At 50.4% G+C, this 22,474-nt stretch overlaps 1 protein-coding gene across 5 annotated transcripts in view; it reads right to left on the bottom strand.

Annotated features, from left to right (window-relative positions):
• Positions 1 to 22,474, bottom strand: part of ITGA9 (integrin subunit alpha 9) — a 343,812-nt gene that overhangs the window by 307,383 nt on the left and 13,955 nt on the right. For all 5 annotated transcript variants that reach the window (XM_040479772.1, XM_040479774.1, XM_040479773.1 and 2 more), the window contains exons 4-6: positions 11,887 to 11,954; positions 4,083 to 4,212; positions 1,064 to 1,149 (exon numbers count right to left, since the gene is read on the bottom strand). In XM_040479772.1, the coding sequence (XP_040335706.1) occupies positions 1,064 to 1,149; positions 4,083 to 4,212; positions 11,887 to 11,954 (284 nt within the window). The remainder of the gene's footprint in view (positions 1 to 1,063; positions 1,150 to 4,082; positions 4,213 to 11,886; positions 11,955 to 22,474) is intronic.

Here is a 22,474-nt window from a genome sequence, read left to right as displayed (position 1 = left end):
CTTCTCTGAGCCCCCGGACATATGGCCAGACTCTATTCTAGGTCCACCCCATGGGCTCAGGTCCAAAGATCATTCCTTTGTTCAGACTTTTCTATCAGAGAACCCAACGTATTTGTTAAAAACGCAGGTTCCAGACTCATAGAGACATACTGGATGGAGATTTCCGTGGAGCTAAAGAATCAGCAAGCATGGTTGTTCGTATTCTCAGCCCCCCTGAGGCCATGCTTCCCAACACGACTCAGACAGCCCTAGATCCAGTCTAGGTCTTTCCTATACTCCGGGCAAATCCTTTAGGAAAAGTGACCCACATATTCCCGGTCCAGCCTTTGGGCTGAACCGGTCTCGGCTCTAGAACACTAGGGAAACAGGCCGCCTCGGTGGCTGTCGGTTGAGTGTTGACTTCAGTTCAGGTCACTATCTTGTGGTCCGTGGGCTCGAGCCCTGCGCTGGGCTCTGTGCTGACAGCTCGGAGCCTGCAGCCTGCTTCGGATTCTGTGTCTCCCTCTCTCTCTGCCCCTCCCCCGTTCACTTGCACTCCTTCTCTCTCTCTCTCTCAAAAATAAACGTTAAAAACAAAACAAAACAAAAAAACCACTGGGGAAATAAACACGTGACCCTAGGCCCCAAGATAAGTAAAGTCCCAAAGATACCCAGGACTAGACTCGGCTCTATTAAGTCAAAGCCAAGATTGGAAAGAGCTTGGCAGAGTGGACAGTTTGAAGCTGGAGGGCGCTGGACGCCATTCACTTGGAGGATGCCACGGTGCCAACGGTTGGTCTCGACAGTCTCACGCACACGTAGTCAGCTGCAGAACGCAGCCGAGATGAGAAGGGGCCGGGAAGGGCGAGGTCTGGGAGCAGCGGTCACTCTCTGATTCAGCTTTCAAGGCACACTCGCAAAAGCGGTTGGAAGGAGGCCGACAGGAGACTCACGAGGTCACCCTTTACCTGCCAGCCATCCAGCAGGGCATTGGGACCGAGTAAGTGACAAACCTCTACGACAGGGGCAGCACGCTTCCCCCTCAGGTCTGGCCCCATGCTCTCGCGCAGACTTTTCTCCTCACCTTCCCGACGCCTTCGTCCTGGGGGGCACCTCCCACCACGTCGGTGGTGGACGGGCGAGAGAAGGAGCCGGCAGTCACTGCGTAGCCTGCAAAGGGCGGACATTAACCAAGGAGAGGATGAGACAGGGCAGAGGAGAAAAAGAGGCACCAGAGAAAAAAGGGTCTCAAGCATCCCTTAAATCTGGACAGTTACGACCCAGCTATTTTTGGAACATAAGCCACCAGGGAACAAACAGCCGTCAGTCTTCTCACATTGAAATGGCTCATCTCCCAAAAAGTCATGTTCCCCAAGACATCAGGGGCAGGAAAGAGTGTTTTCTGAGGGTCCTCTTTAAAGCAGGTGCTGTGCTAAATACTTTATACCTGCTTTTCTCTTTCTTTTAAAAATGTTTGTATGTATTTTTGAGAGAGAGAGAGCAAGCACAAGCCAGGAAGGGGCAGAGAGAGAGGGAGAAAGAAATCCCAAGTAGGCTCCACACTGTCAGTGCAGAGCCCAACGTGGGGCTCGAGCTCATGAACTGTGAGATCATGATCTTAGCTGAAACCCAGAGTCGGATGCTTAACCAACAGAGCCACCCAGGCACCCCTGTTTTTTTCTTTTTGAGATAGAAGTTTCATACAGTGAAGCACATACACCTGAAGTGGAGAACTCATTGAAAGTAGCCCGAGGGGCGCCTGGGTGGCGCAGTCGGTTAAGCGTCCGACTTCAGCCAGGTCATGATCTCGGGGTCCGTGAGTTCGAGCCCCACGTCGGGCTCTGGGCTGATGGCTCAGAGCCTGGAGCCTGCTTCCGATTCTGTGACTCCCTCTCTCTCTGCCCCTCCCCCCTTCATGCTCTGTCTCTCTCTGTCCCAAAAATAAATAAACGTTGAAAAAAAAAATTAAAAAAAAAAAAAAAAAAAAAAAAGAAAGTGGCCCGATGTACACAGCCATGTGACCACCACCCGGAGTGAACAGAAGCATAGAACTCTAACCAGAAGGTTCCCTCCTACCCTCTCAAGTCAATGCCCTCCCTCAGGCAGACACCATTTGGATTCCTATCACTATATATTAGGTTTACGTGTTCTAGAAGCTCACTTAACATCACACCTGTGACATTCATCCATACTGAGTGTAAGAGTCGTTTCTTTTTATTGTTGAGCAATGGTCCACCATATGAATAGGTCATAACACCTTTATTCTCCCGCTGCTGGGCACCTGGGCTGTTTCCAGTTGTTCCCGCTTTACTCCAAATAAAGCTGCTGTGAACATTCCTATGCATGTCTTTGGACGCCAGCATCTTTTAATGACACAGTTCTATGAGGAAGGTATGATCATTTCTTCCCTTTTACAGAGGTAGGCACTGAGACTAAATGTGGTTCAGTAACATGCCCAAGATAACATGGCAAGATTCAAATCCAATCTGTGCATCTCGAAAGCCCTTGCCGGTAACCACTATGCCACGCTCCCTCCTAAGAGAAGGCAGAAAGAAGCTGACAGTGGGTGGGTGGGTGGATGGATGAGGGAAGAGTTCGTACGCAAAAGGAGCCTAGAAACAAAGGCAAAATTCATCTGAGCTTAGTCTAAATGTCTCCTGCTTCACAAGCAGGCTGAAAATTCTCTAGCTAGCATATATTCCCAAACTTTGTCCTCACATTTACACCCTAATGCTGTGATCACAGGCCGTTTGGATTTTGTGATGACACCCTATTGTGACCAATCCTTATTGACCATGTGGCCTGACCACATTACCTAAGAGTATTATGCGTGATCGCAAAGCCTCGAGTGACCCTTGAAAGCCTTTCAGCAACAAGGGTCTCTGGTACACAGGGAGAAGCCATGGGCCCTCAAGTTCAAAGGACCTATCCCAGACCCTAAAGCCAAACCCAAACCAAGCTCTCTGCTGCCTTCTCTCCACTCTCCAATCTACCAAACATACGCTGGGACTCCCTGCTGTGTACCAAGCACTCTATCAAGTCCTGGAAACGTCAGACCAACTCCCTACCTCCAAGGTGCTCCCAGCCAAGTGAGGGGTCCATACCAGTGGTCAGTGCTGTCTCCACAGCCCAGGAGGCAGTTCTGCATTGGGACTCTGGGCTCTGAAACCACAGGTTTAAGCCCCCCACTCCACTCTTTACAAGCCACGTGATCTTAGCAAGTTGCGTACTTTTCTGTACCTCGGTTTCTCTGCCTACAAAACGTGGGTAATAATAGTTGCCTCGTATGGTTGTCTCAGGAATTCAAAGAAATAGTATCCAGGAATACCTGGATGGCTCAGTCAGTTAAGCATCCAGCTCTTGATTTCATCTCAGGTCATGACCTCTTGCTTCATGAGACTGAGCTCCGTGTCAGGCTCTGTGCTGACAGCATAGAGCCTGCTTGGGATTCTCTCTCTCTCTCTATGCCCCTCCCCCTGCTTGCACTCTCTCTAAATAAATATTTAAAAAAAAAAAAAAGAGAAAATAATATCCAGAATGATAGCATTCAGGGCATGAACTAAGGAAAAGAGCCACATAAAATCTTCGCACCCACAAAGACAGCCTATCTGTTGGTTGTATCTATCTTCTTTCTAGAAGGTTAAAAGAGCTGAGAACAGAAGAGAAATCTTCTGAGCCTGTGGTTCACCTTCGGCATTACCCTGCCATCCATCATGCTAATTATTGCTTCTTATCACTTCTATTTGCAACTGCTGTTGAGACCGGGAGGCGGAGGCTGCACCCAAAGAAACGCCGTGGAAAACCAGGATTCTATTGCACTCATGTTGTATCTGAACTTGAGGAACAGCTCAAACAAGAAAATAAAATGTCTGCCTCCAGCTCTGCAACACGATCACGGTTTTAATCCAGAGCCCTCCTTTGTTCTCTCCCTGCTGGGTGTGAGGCTCCACGTGAGGTGCCCGGAGGGAAAGTGGACCGAATTGGAACAATGCCCGTAAAAGCCAATAAACCCTTCTTTCCCCCCGTAAAGCAATAGTGTGTGAGCTTGGCGAGAATCGCTCCTGTTTCCCCTTCTCACCTGTCCACGTCCCTGAGCTACTCACCCAGGTACGTGTACCGCCTGTTCATGATCGCTTCGTCGTTCAGCTTGAAATAGGTGTTGTCCGTAAGGTTCAGCACCTTGACCGTGCCGGCCCAATAAAATGACCCTGGGGCACCCATCACCACCAGCTCCTGCCGAAGAGAGACCCAGAGGTGAACGCGGAAGGAAGCGGAAGAGGGAGTGCAGGTGAGAGCAGGGAAAACCACAGCCACATCAAAGAACTCCACGAAAGACGCCTCGCACCCCAGACTTTCTTCCGCTGAGCAATAAAAATGACTTCAGCGGGTCCCCTGGCATGACGGGATCCACCAAACACCCAGGGTCGGCAGGGATACAGACGGGGAGAACACAGCGAGGTGACGACAGAGTGACTCACGTACCAGGTCCCTAGCCCACCCACGGGTGAGCTCACGCACATCCCCTCACCTTTACGCCTGCATCAAACGAGGAAATGGCATCAGTGCACATCCTTATAAATCACAGAATTCCAGGAAACAGAGCTCATGAAAAGACAGCACCCCCCTCAGCATCCTGGCCACCGACCCCACCTCCCCCACGCAGAGCGAGGAGAAAACAAGTGACCAGAAGCATCTCTGTGCACACCGTGGAGATCCCCACATCCTCGCTCAGGACGCTCTTCCCAGGAAGGGCTCTGAAGCTCGCATTTGTGGCTGCTGTGACCCACTGCGAACTCACGACAGAAGTACGAGGGCAGAGAGGTTAAGGGAAGGACAGGGACTCGAGACAGCAGGAGACAGCACTGCTATTAAAAACAGACCCAGGGGGCACCTCAGCGGTTAAGCGTCTGACTCCTGGTTTCAGCTCAGGTCGCGATCTCACGGTTTGTGAGTTCAAGCCCTGCGTCGGGCTCTGTGCTGACAGTGTGGAGCCTGCTTGGGATTCTCTCTCTCTCTCTCTCTCTCTCTCTCTCTCTCTCTCTCTCTCTCCCTCCCTCCCTCCCTCCCCTGTTCATGCTCTATCTCTCATTCTCTCAAAATAAACTTAAAAAAAAAAAAAAACAGACCCAGAAACAGAGACACAGCCGTCTCCAGCATTTGGAGTGGGGGCAAATGGCCCTGCGCCCTCAACGGGGCCAAGAGCAGGTTTGTGCTACAAAACCACCCAATGAGCAATGCTGATGAGCATTCCAAGTGCTCCCAAGTGATGTACCTACCTAAGGGGGTCAGCGTGGACAAAGCATGGTTTTACCCACAAGAACAGGCATCATCACTGTGCTAAAGAAAGTTGGACATGACCTAAATGTCGAACAGCGGGGATTCTAAATCATGGCACATCCAATTCAACAGAATCCTGCAGCAATAAAAATACTGTAGATCCGATAGCACTGAGACAGAATCACAAAGTGCCAAGTTAATAAGGACAGGCCACACAATATACAGTCAATGATCATGTTTTATAAAAGGAAAAAAGATGCATACAGGAGCAAGACAGACAAAACAAAGACGAGCAGCGTAAGTCCCAAACGTTTATGGTTTTTTCCACTGGGTGATAAGGATTACAGGAATCCCTCCCTTCTTCTGGCACTTTTTTTTTTAAGTTTATTTATTTATTTTGAGAGAGAGAGAGAGAGAGAGAGAGAGAGAGAGAGCAAGCACGCAAGTAGGGAAGGGGCAGAGAGAGAGAGGATCTGAAGCCGGCCCCACCCCTGTCCGTACAGAGCCCGACGTGGGGCTTAAACTCAATGAACTATGAGATCATCACCTGAGTTGAAGCCAGACGCTTCACCAAGTGAACCCCCCAGGCGCCCCATCTCTCTCTTTACATCTCTCTCTCATCCCTAAAATTTATTTTGTTTTTCAAAATTCCAGAACAATGACTGGACACTGACAAGGAAGTCCCCTCCCCAAACGCCCACTGTGTTCCAAATGGAGCACACAGTGTGGCCGCTGTAGGCAGGGTGGTGCCCACTACAGCGTTGTGTCCACTGGATGACCCTGGCTGAGGCCTGCCTGCCTGCCTGCCTGCCTTCCTTCCTTCCTTCCTCCCTTCCTCCCTTCCTCCCTTCCCCCCTCCCTCCCTCCCTCCCTTCCTTCCTCCCTTCCTCCCGTCCTCCCTTCCTTCCCCAACGGGGAACGCCGTCTCTTGATTATATTTTCCAAAGTAGCTACACTGCACTAAGAATCAATAAAAGTTATTTTCCTAACAAAATCATGAGTTTTTCCTCCAACACTATGAAGCACCTGCGATTACATATGGAAGCTTCTACTAGAGACACAGACCAACAAAGTCCCTTTGTATGGCCTTCCCTGGGGAAGGTGACACGGAAACGTCCAAAATACTTTAGACAAAAAAATTCCATCTGAAAGGGTTCGAAGACAACTTTAACGGAAACCCCTCAGCTGCACAAAAACACCAAAGGAGAGGGCCACGCAGACACTGGAGACCAGACACTCCAATGTCATCAAGGCCTCTTGCTCCCAAAAACACGGCCACCCCTCCTTTGGCCCTTAGGGTCCCCCACATGCTGTCCTATTTCAGAAACGTCCTTCCAGGTTGACCCCCCTCTGCAGAGCTGGCTTCAACACTGTGGGCGCCTGGGTGGCTTAGTCAGCTGAGTGTCTGCCTTTGGCTGAGGTCATGATCTCTCAGTCTGAGGGGTCGAGCCCCACGTCCGCTGTGTGCTCACAGCTCGGAGCCTGGAGCCTGCTTCCGATTCTGTGCCTCCCTCTCTCTCTGCCCCTCCCCTGTTCATGCTCTCTCTCTCAAAAAGAAACATTAAAAAATTAAAAAAAAAAAAGCATATCACTTTCCACACTCAGAACGCATCACTAAAAAAACACACAGGTGGTGGTGCTTTTATTAAGTCCCACCCCCTGTACTCATCTGTGCTGTGCAGGGACTGTGCTAGTTCTAGAAGGAGTGTTAGACAAATGATCAGTTCATCAGAGGAGAGAGCCTTTTTCCTTGGGCTTGAACTCAGAAAGGAAATTGGAATCGGTGTCCCAACACACAGGCCACGGAAGAACATAAGGACCAGTATCCCTGGTGCCAATCGCACACACCATATAACAGCTTTCTCTACCTGCAGCCCCTCCTAAGCCAAAGCCCTGAGTATCACCAGAGACCCCCGTGAGGCTCTTTAGGACACCAGGTGGTAGACACGTTGCTTTCTGATGATTTAAAATCAATCCAGCATCGGGGCCCCTGGGTGGCTCAGTTAAACATCCGACTCTTGATTTTGGAATCAGGGGCCCAGGTCACGATCTCACAGTTCGTAGGATCGAGCTCCACATCGGGCTCTGTGCTGACAGCACAGAGCCTGCTTGGGATTCTCTCTTCCCCTCTCTCTCTCAAAATAAATATTTAAAAATATACATTTAAAAAATAAAATAAAATAAATCCAGCTTAAAGACTCAGAACTATATGTCTAATATATCCCTGCACCCACCCTCTCACAAACGTCACAAGGAGTCTAAGAAGGCAATCCCTCTCCTCAAAATCCTTTATTTTTTGTTCATGTTGTATTCATTTTTGAGAGAGAGAGAGAGAGAGAGAGAGAGAGAAGGCACGAGCAGGGGAGGGGAAGAGAGAGAGGGATACACAAAGCAGGCTCCAGGCTCTGAGCTGTCAGCACAGAGCCCGGCACGGGGCTCGAACCCATGAGCCATGAGATCACAACCTGAGCCAAGGTCAGACGCTTAACCGACTGAGCCACCCAGGCACCCCATCTCCTCAAAAACCTTTAAAACCAACAGCTCTTATCTATCCTGCCTCTCCCCGTGGGTCTCAGGCTCAGCTTCAGGTTATCTAGTTTGAACCAAGGGAGAAGGAGGCATGAACACAAAGAGGAGAGGCAGGATACTGTCCTCCTGAAACTCCCTGGATTCGGTTCTCGAGGTCACCAGGGATGGCCTGCGCCCTTGTGGCACTGTTCACAAGCGCCAGGAAAATGGCCTCAACGCTTAGCCCCCCACCACCCAGAAACAGCCCATGCAAATGGCGCACAGAAACGCAAGTTTCTCTGCAAGGCAAAGGCCACCCCGCCTGACTCACATGTAGAATCCCTTCCGTAAACAGTGAGGGCCTTTTCCCTAGGTACACATGTTAGCAGAACCTCCAGAGGTACAGGGGCGTGGGGTGTGCCTCAGGAGCCATGGGCTTTTCTCTGTGAGCTGTAAGTTGGCCTGAGCGGAGGTGGGGGCAGGGCAGATGGGCACTCAGGCTCTGCAACAGAAGTCTGTGTCCCAGACTTCACCCAGATGTCTCCAGGCTCCCGCGGTAGTGCTCCTACACGGGTGGGCCGGTCCACGTCTCCTCTAGCTACTCACAAGGATCTGTCTCTGTCCTCCGGAGCTACAAAAATAAAGGTCCCAGGAAGCTCTCCCTTATCCTCAGTAACAGGCTAAAACTCACGTGGTATCCCTAACGCAGACAGCTTTGGTAACCCCTGGGTCACAGACCTTCAGGCCAAGCAGGCGCCTTGGGCCAGCGTCCTTGGGGGCAACGTGGCCACATCCGGAAGGCCACAGAGGCAGTGGCCAGCCCTGTGCAGGAACAGCCGAGCCCACAGCACAAGCAAGCCCAAGTGACAAGGTCAGCGGGAGGGCAGGCGAGGGGACAAGTCCTGCCTGACCCTTTCAACCACATTTCCTGCACGGCCTCCGACAGCTGAAGTTCCAGAAACAAGAGAGGCCGTGAGTTCAAAGACCTCGTGTTTAGGGAGGCGAAGCCCAGGGCAGCCAGGAGACGGTGGCCGGGTCAGAGGGCTGAGCCTCGCGCTCCCGGCCCCACAGCCCCACATCACATGCCCTCCAGCCCCGCTGCTGTTTGCCGGCACATGCTGAGACCCCGTGGCTCCCAGAGCCCCGAGTTCCAATAGGTGCCCCCGTTCCTCTGGTCGCCAGCAGCCGGCACGGGCACCTGGGTTCCCATCCGGCCCTGCCCTTCCCGCTCCTCCTACCAAGACCCCCTTCTGCCTGGCCCCGATGCCCTGCCTTCCCTGGCCTTCTGGCTGGTGAGACCAGAAGGACACCCCCTCCCTGGGAACTCCTTCTCTCCCTCAGTTCTCCACCAACGGCTCTGATGAGCCTTCATTTCTCATTTCTGTAATGAGTCTACTTTTTCTCCCCCGCTGGCTAAAGGAGGCATCCTTCCCCCGACCCCATCCCCAGTTCCAGGCTGAGCACACCCAGCCCCCTTGCAGAGGTACTAGCCATGGCCAGATCCGAGTTTCCAACTCGGGTGGGATTGTGGTCTCTGCATCCAAGCATCTTCCAAAAACACCTCTGAGCGCCCCACCCATCACCTCACACGTATCCCTTTACCTCCTCCGGTGATTCATCTCTAGACAGCCTTCTTGCCACTGGGGCACTACTGTTCTCCAGAACCCTGGCTCAACACATACTTCGTCTATACCACAGTCCCCTGGCCATCCAGCCCACTGATACGGCCTTGATATCCTCCAATTGCTCCGCTCGCTTCTTATTCCCGCCCTGCTGTTTTGTGGCTGGACCCCATCACAGACCCCCCCCCCCCACCCGCCGCCCCGGCCTCCCTCCAGGCCCTCCCACTTTTAAAGTCCTGGCCACACCAGCCCACCCAGCCTTTCTCTCTCAGCACTGCCATCCATGGTGTCCGTGACCTGCTTGTGGGCTGACAGTGGTTCCCTGTTGCCTACTGAGCTGAGTCATACTTTATAGACCTTCCTGGAGGAGCGACAGCCCCAGAAGTTACCCCATCTAAATGTGCAACAGAGATGGAAGAAGCGTATGAGCCTGGCATATGGCAGGATAGGATTTCAAGCCAGTGGGGTGAGAAAACCTGGTCGGCAGACCAATATGACAACAAGCAACTACACGTTTAGGGAAACAACTGAGTTTGTTTCCAGCATATAATGTCTGCGAAAACAAATCCGAGAGATAAATCTTTTTTTTCCTTAAATGTTTTTAATGTTTATTTATTTTTGAGAGAGACAGAGACAGAATGCGAGCGGGTTAGGGGCCGAGAGAGAGGGAGACACAGAATCCAAAGCAGGCTCCAGGCTCCGAGCTGTCAGCACAGAGCCCGATGCGGGGCTCGAACTCACGAACCATGAGATCATGACCCGAGCCGAAGTCGGACACTCAACCGACTTCATGAACCACCCAGGTGCCCCTGACAGGGCTCGATTTTGAAAGATTCCTCAGGCTGCTGTGCAGAAAACACAGGGTGGGAGTTGAGAACAGATGCAGGCTGAGGTGATGGAAATGTTGTCAAGCTAGAGAGGCCATGGTTACACAACACTGTGAATGCAGTAAATACCACTGGATTGTTTGCTTCAATATGGTCAATATAGGGTCACCCGGGAGGCTCAATCAGTTAAACACTGACTCGATTTTGGCTCAGGTCATGATTTCACCGTTTATTTAGTGGGACTGAGCCCACGTTGGGCTGTGCACGGACAGCACAGAGCCTGCTTGGGATTCTCTCTCTCCCCCTCTCTCTGCCCCTCCTCCCACTCAGGCTCTCTCTCTCTCTCTCAATATAAACTTTTAAAAAATGGTCAAAATGGTCAATTTCATGTTATGTATATTTTACTACAAAAAAAAAAAAAAAAGCAGATGCAGGGAGACTAGTTCAAACCAGAGCACCTCAGGGGCACCTGGGGGGCTCAGTCGGTTGAGCGTCCGACTTCAGCTCAGGTCATGATCTCACAGTTCGTGAGCTCGAGCCCCGCGTCGGGCTCTGTGCTGACAGCTCAGAGCCTGGAGCCTGCTTCAGATTCTGTGTCTCCCTCTCTCTCTGCCCCTCCCCTGCTCACACTCTGTCTGTCTCTCTCTCTCTCAAAAATAAACATCAGGGGTGCCTGGGTGGCTCAGTCGGTTGAGCATCCAACTTTGGCTCAGGTCACGCATAGTCTCATGGTTTGTGAGTTCAAGCCCCGCATCAGGCTCTGTGCCGACAGCTCAGAGCCTGGAGCCTGCTTTGGTTTCTGTGTCTCCTTCTCTCTCTGTTCCTCCCCTGCTCATGCTCTGTCTCTCTCAAAAATAAATAAAGATTAAAAAAAATTTTTTAATAAATAAGCATCAAACCAGCGCATCTCCAGGTGACGACCGTGGCTTTTCCAGAGGGTGATGATGGTGGGGAATTGAAACGGTCACATTTGGGATATGTTTTGGAGGTTCAAATAACAGGAGTGCAGATGAATTCTAAATGAAAAGTACTCTTTCGTTTGGGCCTGGACAACCACCTGGATGACTGGGCCACTTACAGGACCTGACACAGAACTTCGCACACGGCACATAATCAAAATGATGCCTGAGAAACGAGGCGCGGATGCGAAGGGGACACTCAAAGTAGGTAAGACTCACTTAAGAACAGTCCCTCAAGATGTACCAGCAGCCAAAGATCATGGCACCACTATACAGGCACATGAGTATTCAAGTGCACGGTCCTTTGCAACTTGGGAAAGGGGCTGGCTGAGTTGCATACAAAATCCTACGATCTCTCCACCTAGGACACAGGAATGATAGGAGGTGACGCTTAATACATCCTCCTCACTGCCAGCAACAAGACACACACTTGACTGAGCATCATCCCACCTGCACTCCCCGCGAACCAATTCCTTCCATGGGTCTCCGAGTCAAGAGGACTCCTTAGAGAAACCGTCCAACTAGGGGTATCCTCCAGATGAGCCCGCCCACCCTCCCCCGGTGCTTTCTGGCCAGCAGGTGCCCCCGCCGGTTTCCATAAGCTTCCCTGGATGCGACTGGAGGCATCATCTCAAGAAGCTCCCAAGACCACCATCAGCCAGGAAATGAACACCACCAGCAGGAGGGCAGAGATGCCCAGCGGCCGACACCCACCTCGGTGAAGAAGCCTGCTATCCCAGCCTGGCAGGAGCCGTGTTCCTCTCCGTACTTCTTCTTATACTCTAGAGGGGAGGAAGGAAAGAAGCAAACCACAGCCTCGTCAGTCTGTACCGGTCGTGTGTGGAGCGGCTGAGCGTGCTGGCCACTTCCCCGTGCACCGCTGTGGGCCGGGCCCAGGGACGCCTTCCAGGCTGGGGTGTGGAAGGAAAGTCTCAGGAATCCACCAGACCTCAAAACTCCAGGCTCTGGTGCCATCGGGCCGTGAGGCTCCCAAGCGCCCCAGCAGACTTCCTGCACGCATGTAGGGGCGAGAGGAGCGGCAGCCGTGGTAATTAAGTGGGAGGCGGGTGACGATTATTTCATTTACTCCAGACAGGATGGAGCGCCCTGGGAGAAAAAGGAGCTGAACACATGACCCAGAAATGGAATGATGTGGCCATCCCTGTGTGGAGTCCCCTGGAAGACAACCCCTCCTTAGAGCTGGAGGCAATATGATTCCTGCCATCCAGCCAGAAACCAGCCATCGGAGCCTGGGGCTGCAGGAAGAGGGGACCCCACCAGACCTGCCCCGCACTCGGTTACACTATCACTGATGGGGTATGGTGACGCTATACATTCACCCCTGTATCTTCCATAAAAGGGGAAGCTCTCTCCAGGTCAAAATAAACACAAGCAGTTAAGTTCTTTTTCCTCTACCGTTCCCTCGCCGCTCCCAACACTCTGACCCGACAAAGGGGGCATTCTGTTGCTGATGTTCTGTTCTTCAGTTGGAAGGAAGATGTCTTCGCACGTTCTAGGCACTGTTAGCTGCGTCCACGCACGCCATTGCCTTGGTCTCTCATCCCTGGGAGCCCATACTGTCATCCGTTAAATAGGTAAAACTCCTGAGGCTCAGAGAGGTTAGGTGAATTGTTCAAGGTCACACAGCTAGTAAATGGCAAAGCCAAGATTCCCATTTGTTCACCTCTGTGGCCTATCAAAGGCTCTGTGGAGTGAGTGATTCCTCAAAACCCATACAGTGACCAGCCGGCTGAAATAATTACATGGGTAAAGACACGGGGAGAGAGAGAGAGACATTCTGCTCAGGTGACTCTGATTAATTACACATGAAACCAACACTGTCGGATACAGGTTCATGGCTGCCTGCCCCTGGGCACCTGCAGGCCTGGGCTACCCAACGGAATAACCCAGTGATCCCCATGTCACCCCGGGGCTCTTGGCACATCTCTGCTACCATTAAAGGCAATATACTTAATTTTGAAACAAAATAAATAATCCAGAGGAACAATGAAGCTATGATTGCAACAAAAAGCCACTTCCTGCAGCTCGAGTGTGCACTAGAGGAGAAGGGGGAAAAGGACCCTGGGGAAATATACAGAGTAATTCAGTTTCTAACAACACTCACCGCAGAGCCTGGTAACATTTTCCAGTAAGTGGCCATTAACCGACTGCTAAATTACAACGGAATGTCAATTGAGTTACTCCTCTTCCTTGAGAGGGCTAAATCAGTTCCTCCAGCTTGTTCTGTTATTACAAGGAGAACTCACAGGCCTGTCAGCAAGCAACCCAGGGACAATGGACCCCGCCTGTTCTCTGCAAAAATCTTGCACCAGGGCTGGAAGTGGGGCTGATGCAAAGTCATAAAGACATCACGCATCAAACTGTCTGATGGCAAGAAATAATAAAAATTAATACTAAATCCTACATCAAATAGCATAATGGCAAGAAGGATCAAAATGTCCCAACCCGAACAAACAGTTATATTACATCTGGAAGGTCCGGCAAAAAGCGTATCCACCCCCACTGCCTCCGGGGGTTAAACAGCCAAATGTACCTCTCATGCAAATGAACCGAAGAAAATTCAGACCCCACCAGCTGAACGAAGGGACAGAGCAGGACACATCGGTTCAGCCTCATCAATGTATGACATGAGTAAGGACTGCGGAGGAATCTTTGACATTTCAAAGCAAATAGTCTCAAGGTCTCCTTTGTAACAGGGACTCCAAAAACAGCAGATATGAAAACGTGTCTTTCTCCATCTCAGCCCCAAACTGTGCTGGTCAGCTCTACGCCAGGAGCAGGACGCAGGGCGCCTGAGAGAGCCACGGCCACTCCGGGAGCTAGCAGTGCTCCCACTCCCGGCCCCCAAAAAAGTCCTGAGCCAGCATCGAGGTACCCTTAGAGGCCAGCCCCAGGCTCCCCAAGCCGGGACGGCCTCATCAGAGTCTGAGGGCCAGGGACACACAGAAAACAGGCACGATCCCACCGGCTTTGACTTTCTGAGACCCAAGGGTCTACACCTGCCTTCTTGGGATGCTCTAGAACAAGGGATCAAACCACGTGGGGCTCCTGACTAGTACCCAGAGCGCTAACCTCCCAGAAACTTCTGTAACGCCGATTCACCCCTTCAACTTGGAACAGGATCCAGTCCTAACGCTTCCACCCCCACCCCATCCCACCACTCATACTCTGCGGGGAGGAGAGGCAGTCACGGCAGTTCAAGTCTAGGAAGGATCAGCTGGTGTGACCAGATCAGACACTTGCATATTCTGAGCTGTCCACAGCCTTCCAGAACTCCTGCTCAGAACAGCTTCTCTGTCCAGGTGAGCCTGGAGGTGTATGTAAACCATACCCCCTCCCCATCACAGCATGCGTTTGTTTATCACGGCTGATTCGACACCAAGATGAGTTGGTTCATCTCACTGTCCCCAACACCAGCCTTGTGCCAGTTAGGAGCAAGAGCCAGCGCTGGTATGCTAAGGGAACACGCAGGCAAGTGGCTCTGTGCACAGCCCCAAGGCCCAGGCGGAAACATAAGAGGGGCAAGCACATTCCTCCAGACACGAAGCACCGGAACTCTCCAACCTACATGCTTTGGACCTTTGTCCCCAGTGCTCTGCCAGCCCTGACCTCTGCCTTCCAATAGGTCAGGCTCCCTGACCACCAGCCCCAGCCTCGTTTCAAAAGGAGTTGTGTTCTGGGTACCAGGAATCCTGAGCTCCCTGCCCGGGGCCACCACTAACCCCAAAGGCCTAAGGATTGTGGTGGTGGTGGTGGTGGTGGTTGGGATTGGAGCAGGGCAGGGACCCACAGGATCGATGTTTCTGGGCTTTCTAAACCTAGATTGGCTAATTCTACTTCGGGCAATTCCGTTCCCTTTGGGGCCTCAGGAGGAAAGGGACAGAATGCTCAGATCCAGTTCCTGAGACGGCAGGAAAGCCTGTATACCACAGAGCTTCGAAAAGGGAGGTAGGCATGGAGACAAGAGGCTGCCCCATCCCAGCGTCCCCAAGAAACCCCCCGCCCAGGTCACAATCCCTTCCTCCACTGAGAAGTCCAGGCAGTGCAGGCTGGAAGGATGGGGTCGGACCTCCAGACGCCTGTGTCCGCAGAAGAACTTCTCCTGCACAAACACAGGCTGTGGGCCCCACATTGGCGACTCCTGGCCATGTCCACACAATCTCCACCTGCCCCAAGGATGTGGCCGGGCAGAGAGCTACAACAAGCCCGTACCCGCCCCTGCCGCCGTGGAACAAAACATTTATCCACCTTGAAGCAGCAAAGGGGAATCAGGCTTGGCATGACAGCAGCCCACGGATGCAACAACAAACCTAACACCGTTTAATCCAGCGGGACTGAATCCGAGAAGCCAAAGATGTGGCTGAACAAGGGGGACCCGGAAACCACATGGCGGAGGTGGGAACAGGTTGCCGTGGGTGGGTTTGAATTTCTTGGCCGGCGGCACACGCTGATCCATTAACTTGTGTGGCTCCTCCGTTCTAATAAACGGTAGTATTTTCCTTGGGTGAGCTGCTGCCTTTACTAAGCCCTGTCTAAACAGAAGGCAATTCAGAGAGGAAAAAAAATAGTGGTTTCCAAGTGTTCACAACCCACGACTCAATACATGGACCTTACGCTAATGAATTTTAATTCGATCAAGAATTTAATTGGGTGGGGTCACCTCCTGCACCTCTTCCCCAACTGCTGGTGGGATAAAACCAGCCCAGGGAAGGATCAAGATTTACATGCAGCGTAACATATTATTCCTTCTGATCTCTCTTCCTATTTCAGAAAGGTTCGGCTCTCAAAGATAGTCTTTGCAATGCGTCGATTTTAAAATTATTTTTCCCGTAGCTCCTGAACTTAGCCATGAAACAGAGACAAAAATAGCCTTCTAGTCTTAAGTCGTTTCTGAATTTTTGCTCAATTTCTGAGTGAATACCAAGTAACTAATCATTCAGCTACAATTTAGAGGACAATGAATTCGGGAAGACAGATCTCTGCTAGTAAGAAGGGCAGCTCAACATGTAAAACTGAAAAGACAAAACTATCCTCAGTTGCAAGGGACCACAGTCTAAGTGGGAAAAAAAAAAATAACCTAAATAGCTAGGTTAGAGAAGAAAGGAAACCATTTTATCAAAATAATTAACAATTAGGGGCGCCTGGGCGGCTCAGTCGGTCAAGCATCCGACTTCAGCTCAGGTCAGCCTCATCAATGTATGACATGAGTAAGGACTGTGATCTTGCGGTCTGTGAGTTCGAGCCCCGCATCGGACTCTGCACTGAGACAGCTCAGAGCCTGGAGCCTGCTTCACATTCTGCGTCTCCCTCTCTCTCTGCCCCTCCCCCACTCGTATCTGTCTCTCTCTCTCTCTCTCAAAAATAAATAAACATTAAAAAATTTGTGTTTATTTAATAATTAAGCAATGGTGGGCATTATAAGGCAAACTACAGAAAGCCAGAAACTTACAATAGAGAGAAGCTTTAAGAGGGGAAGAGATCTTTAGAGCATGTCTATAATTCGAATCCTATCCATTTATTTTACAGATGGAGTCCCTATTGCTCAGAGAGGGCAAGGAGTCTGTTGCAAGGCACACAGCAAATTAGGCTGAGTCAGGAAGAAAGGGCAGGGCTCCTGAATGCCCACACCATCATGCTTCACAGAGCACATCTGCAGTGATAAAATTCTTATCCTTTAAAAAAAAAAAAAAAAGTTTTCCATCGATGGATGAATGGATACACAAACTGTGGCATTCATTCAGTGGAATATGAAGTCTTAGGGAAGGAAACTCTAATGCGTGCTACAATACGGATGCCCCTGAGGACATCATGTTAAGTGAAATAAGCCAGTCGCAAAAGGACAAATACTGTATGATTGCACTTCCACGAGGCGTCTGAAGTGGTGAAACTCATGGAGACAGAAAGGCAGTTGTCAGGGCCTGCAGGGGCGGCGGTGGGGGGCGAGGGGGTGCGGTGGAGCGAATGGGGCGTTGTCTCGGGGGGACAGAGTTTCAGTCTGGGACGCTGACAAAGTTCTCAAGATGGACAGCGGTGTTTGCACGACAACGCATGTATGCGATACCCCAACGGCACACTTAGAAACGGTTACGATGGTAAATGTCACGTTTTGTATTTTTTGCAAAAATTCTGAAAGGGTTTTAATGTTTTGTAGCCCTGAAATAGTTCCTTCCACACCCAGAATCCACTACCAATCTTGCCAACTTCAAAAAAATTTTTTTTTCAACGTTTATTTATTTTTGGGACAGAGAGAGACAGAGCATGAACGGGGGAGGGGCAGAGAGAGAGGGAGACACAGAATCGGAAACAGGCTCCAGGCTCTGAGCCATTAGCCCAGAGCCTGACGCGGGGCTCGAACTCATGGACCGCGAGATCGTGACCTGGCTGAAGTCGGACGCTTAACCGACTGCGCCACCCAGGTGCCCCTGATCTTGCCAACTTCAGAAGCAGAAGCGAGCAACTGTACAGGCACAAAATCATATACCTGCATTCAACGTACTGTGTGTCATAGGCGACGTGTTCGTTTCACCCTAGAATTCATATCTTGAAACCCTAATCCCCGATGCAACGGTATCGAGTGATGGGGCCTCGGCAGGTGACCAGCATTAGGTGAGGTCATGAGGGTAGAGCCCCCATAAATGGGCGTGGTGCCCTCTTGTGAGTCCCGAAAGACGTAAGGGAGTTTGTCTCTCTCTGCTCTCCACCACGTGAGGACACAGAAGAGCGTCCTCACCAGATGCCAAATCGGCCAGGGCCTTGACCTTGGGCTTCCCAGCCTCCAGAACAGTGAGATATAGGTGCCTGTTGTTTGCAGCTGCCGCGGCTGTGGTACTTTCCTTACGGCAGCCCAAAATGACCAACAACGCACGCTGTGTTAGCTTTCGTCCCTCCAAAAAAAAGTGACCCCGAACACGGGACAGTCACATCTCAGTGAGAGTCCCAACTCCGAACAGAATAGAATTCACATGATGACCGAAGCTAACAGACTCAGGGAATGACTACCCCTGACGCATGGACAAACCACTGCTCAGACGTGATACCAAATGCCTACAGTAAGGAAAGATCTAGGACGCAGAGCAGATGGGCCTCCCAGTACATGTTATCAGGCTGAGGGGCCCCATCTGCCCCCTGCACCTGCTGGAACTTGTCTATAGTTTGCGTCTACGGTTACAACTGCAACGTAGCTTGAAAAGTCTCTAGTGTACTGTCCTAAAAATTCAGGATAAAATTATGACATAACAGGAGATTTTGCTGAGCGATGGGCCACAGCACCCCAGTAGTCACAAAGAAAACCAACACCCCAACAGAACAGGTGGTGCAAAGAAACCTTCTCTAAACTTAAAAGCCAACAATCATTTCTCTGCTTAATGAGCCTGGGACCTTCACCATCCTCCCCAAGCCTGTTTTCTCATCTGTATAATGGGGATAAGAATACTTACCCCCAAAATGATGTCACTACTCAGGAGGATCATAAGTGTTAATTACCTAACACAATACCTGGCAGCCGGTAGGTAACTCTGAAACTGTTAAGTTTCCGTGAGAGGAATAAAACCCAGGATACCCATCATACAGATTTGCAATTTTAGGAGAGGAGATTCCTCACATTTGGACGTCCAGAAGGAAATGTTAGACGATGCGGTCTGAGCAGTCAAGGATTCCACACGATGCATGGAAACATGTTTGGAATACAGAATATATTTGTGCCCGTGGTAACATTCTTGGCACAAAACGGAAATCTTGATGGGGTTCCCTGAGCCCCAAGAGCCACTGCCACAGAGCTGGTCTCTTCTTCTGGCCCTGGCGTTTCCCTCTGGCCACCCTCCCTCTCTCTCTCCTCCTCAGGGTCCCTCTCCGCCTTGACTGGCTATAACACAGAACTACATCTGTTTTTAAATTTGCTGTATTTACTTAAATGAGATAATGTTTATGAAAGCTCTTTGGAAACCATAAAATCCTATGTAAATGTAGAGTTCTTTATTTAATAAAAATGTATGGGGCTTGTTCTTGAATTTTTAAATGGATCAACTTAGCCTTTTAGGGATCTCTCCAAAACAAAACAAAAACACAACCAAACAAGACAAAACCTCAAACCCTTTTCATTTGTAAATGGACCTTGATTGATTTTTATCCCCTGTAGAGCCACAGCATTCAACATTAGACAGGGGGGAATAAAAACTTCACATCTGAATGGGTGATCTATTTCCTTCTCTAGAAATAAGCACCGTCCTGAGAGATACAAATCAGCTGGGAATAAAAGGCCAGTCACACCCAGATAAGAAAGAAGTGGCACAGAAATCTTGGGAATCAATGGGACAATTTTAAAGCACAGTAAAATTTGATAAATTCAGACCCTAACAATTCCCAACATGAGAAGGTTTAAACAGGGCATGAATTAAATTTGAGAGCATCTACAAAAACAAAAAGAAAAAAAAGGGGGGGGGGGGGGGAGGGGAGAGGAGATCTCACCAAGCAAATAAATCGTGCCAACAGGATGTCTAAAGATATTTAAGAAATTATAATCTTTTCACAGAGCCTTCAAATCATTTTTGTAATATCCGACTTTCTACAGCCTTCATTATCTAGTCATTAAAGCAGGATCGGCTAGAAACCTTCTCAGAAGGTTTAAGGATACTGTAACAGCACTTAATTAGAAAAATCATACTTACTGAGGGTTCACCCTGAGCTCCGAACTATGTTAGGCACCTGATATATCTCAAATACCTCTTCAGGAGGGATTAATCTCCCCATTTTTACAGATGAGGGTCCCGAAGCTCAAAGTCACCCAAAGTAGGAGCTGTGGGTGCAACCACAGGGACAAGTGATTCTGAAACCGGGGCTAATATCCAATGTTGCTCTGCCTGCTCCTGTTCATCAGTGTTTTACCTGGACCACTTTTTGGTAATTTAGCAGAGCTCCTCCCTGGTTTTTCCATATTCGTGAGGCTTTTTCTGTCGCGGTAAAAAGAGGCCTTGTTCAGACCCCACTGCTGCCGAGCTCTGGCTTCTTGCCTCGGTGGGCTCAAGGGCAAACGATGAAAGACATCTCTGTGCCTCAGAGTCTCCATGCACTGACTTAACTTCTGGGAGCCCCCAAGTAGGACTTGGTTGACAGTCCCAGGCTTCACAGAGCTTTCTCTGCAGTTTACAACTAGCTTCCCCCCTCACCGTCCCACTGAAGCTCTCGGTTTCCCACACGTTCTGATAAAACCAAACAACATATGGTAGCAATGATGCTGTTCTTATCAAACATAAACTAAACGGCTGACTTAATGGCATGCTCCACTGGTTTACTTTGTGTCCTAAGTTCATTTTTGTTTCCCATTCCCTTTACATTTCCTGGTTCCAAACAGGATATTCTGATAGCATTTCCCACCCACCCAGAAACAGGAAGCACCTGAAAAGTCATGAGAAAAATGTCTTTGTGCCAAAGACCGATTTTTTAAGAATTCAAAAGTTTTGAGACAGTTTGGCCAGGGGCCCACATACTTCGAGGCTTTCCTCTATTAAACCAAACTTGCAACATTCTGAAGAGAGCACAGGTGACCCTCAGCGAGACCCATAATAAGGCCGCAACGAGAGAACAATGTGTGGTCTTTCTTAGCACTTCTGAAATTTCTCATGAGCCCCTGACAATAACCTTCCGAAGTAATGCCAGGGAGGCATCACGGCATGTATTCCCACGGAGGGCCCAGCCACAGGCGTGAGGCCACAGAGGCACAGAAGAGCAGGCCCCAGCCCAGCTTCCTACGCCCTTCAGTGGTCCTCCAGCTATCCCACAAAATGCACACCCAGAAGCAGCCGGGCCCCCTCCTCCCCTCCCAGCACCCACCACCACGACCGACACTGGGATTCCCACCGTTCCTTTCTTCCGTGAGCCCCAGCCGGGTGCAGACTCTAAGGGGGTATCCATTCCTCCAGGAGTTGCAAATTGAAGTAAGCTGTCTTAAGGCCACTTAGACCCGGGATGCGGCTTGGGCCCTTGGGGAGAGGTGCCCTGTAGTATTTACGCTGGCATGAGATTCTCTCCCCCGCGTGGCTCTCCCACTTGTGAAACATCACGTTTCCACTGTTTTCCCCTGTGGATGGGGAGCTTGACAGCTGGCACTGGGTCACTTGGGTTTGATTTATCAGGCACTTAAGATTGTGTGGATTTTATTCCTAGCAGACAAATCAGGAACCCCACAGTGATTGACAAACACTTGCCTAGCGTGCATATAGTACATTAGCACGGAATACAGACTACAAGCACATATATGCTTAGTGCGCACGCTCACGTGGACACGCACACAGGGCACTGTTCTAAGAACTTACAAGTTTTAACTCACTTCGTCCTCTTCACAGACCCCTGAGGTAGCTTAGGCACAGCTCAGCACATTAACAATGTGGCAGAGCTAGGACTCGAACCCTGGCAGTCTGGGTCCGGAGTCTGTGCTCTTAGCCACCAGGCTACTTGGCCTCTCCATTGCATGGCACATGAATAACGGGAGGGAACGAAAAACTTGGCCCGGAGCAAGCCACACCGCATCTCTAGACCTCAATAAAGATAGGCTGGTCGAGATGATATCCAAAAGGTCCTGTCAAATTGTGAAATATTTTAGTTGTACCGTACTTAGCTGTAACGTGATCCCCCACTTGGACCAGAGAGCCTGAGTCACCGAGTTTTTCCACATTAAGAGAAAATTTGGTTGCTTTAAGACCAAAAGTAGTCCACAGAACTGGGAGGTGGACATCCCCAAAGTCAACAGAGCCCAGGCCAGGGTTCTCTGTGGCCGGCATCCCCCATCCTGCCAAGCCAGTCTTCTAGAGAAATCTGAGCACTTACCACTCTTGCCTCCACAGGACCAAGCACCACAGAAACATTCTCTTCAGTGCCCCATTGTTCTAGGGGCTGCTCTTATACACTAACACTCCTGGGGGAGTGTTGAGTTGGGACACGGAAGTGTGTGTGTGCTCATGGGAAAGGAGGATTAGGCAGAGGGACGGGGTGAAGAAGGACCACCATTTTGCTTATTTTTTGGCTGGCTCCATTTGGCCACCATTAAGCCAAGGAACAGCGGAAGAGTAATCCTGGAAGCCTGAGCTGATCCCACATCCACTGTCGTGTGAGCAATCTGGGATCACGAGATGAGCCCCGTGTCAGCTTAAACTGCATAATAACCACAAAATCTGTGACAGATAACAGGCATTCGTTTCTCACTCCCACTCCTACAGATCAGCTGGGGTTTGGCCATCTAGTTGGGCTCTGGCTGTAGGTTCAGTTCAAGTCTGTTCCACACGTAGCTCGT

This window comes from Herpailurus yagouaroundi, unplaced genomic scaffold (assembly GCF_014898765.1).
Source record: "Herpailurus yagouaroundi ecotype Mexico unplaced genomic scaffold, PumYag 159, whole genome shotgun sequence".
In the NCBI taxonomy this organism is placed as follows: Eukaryota; Metazoa; Chordata; class Mammalia; order Carnivora; family Felidae; genus Herpailurus; species Herpailurus yagouaroundi.
This window is presented reverse-complemented; position numbering and strand designations above follow the sequence as displayed.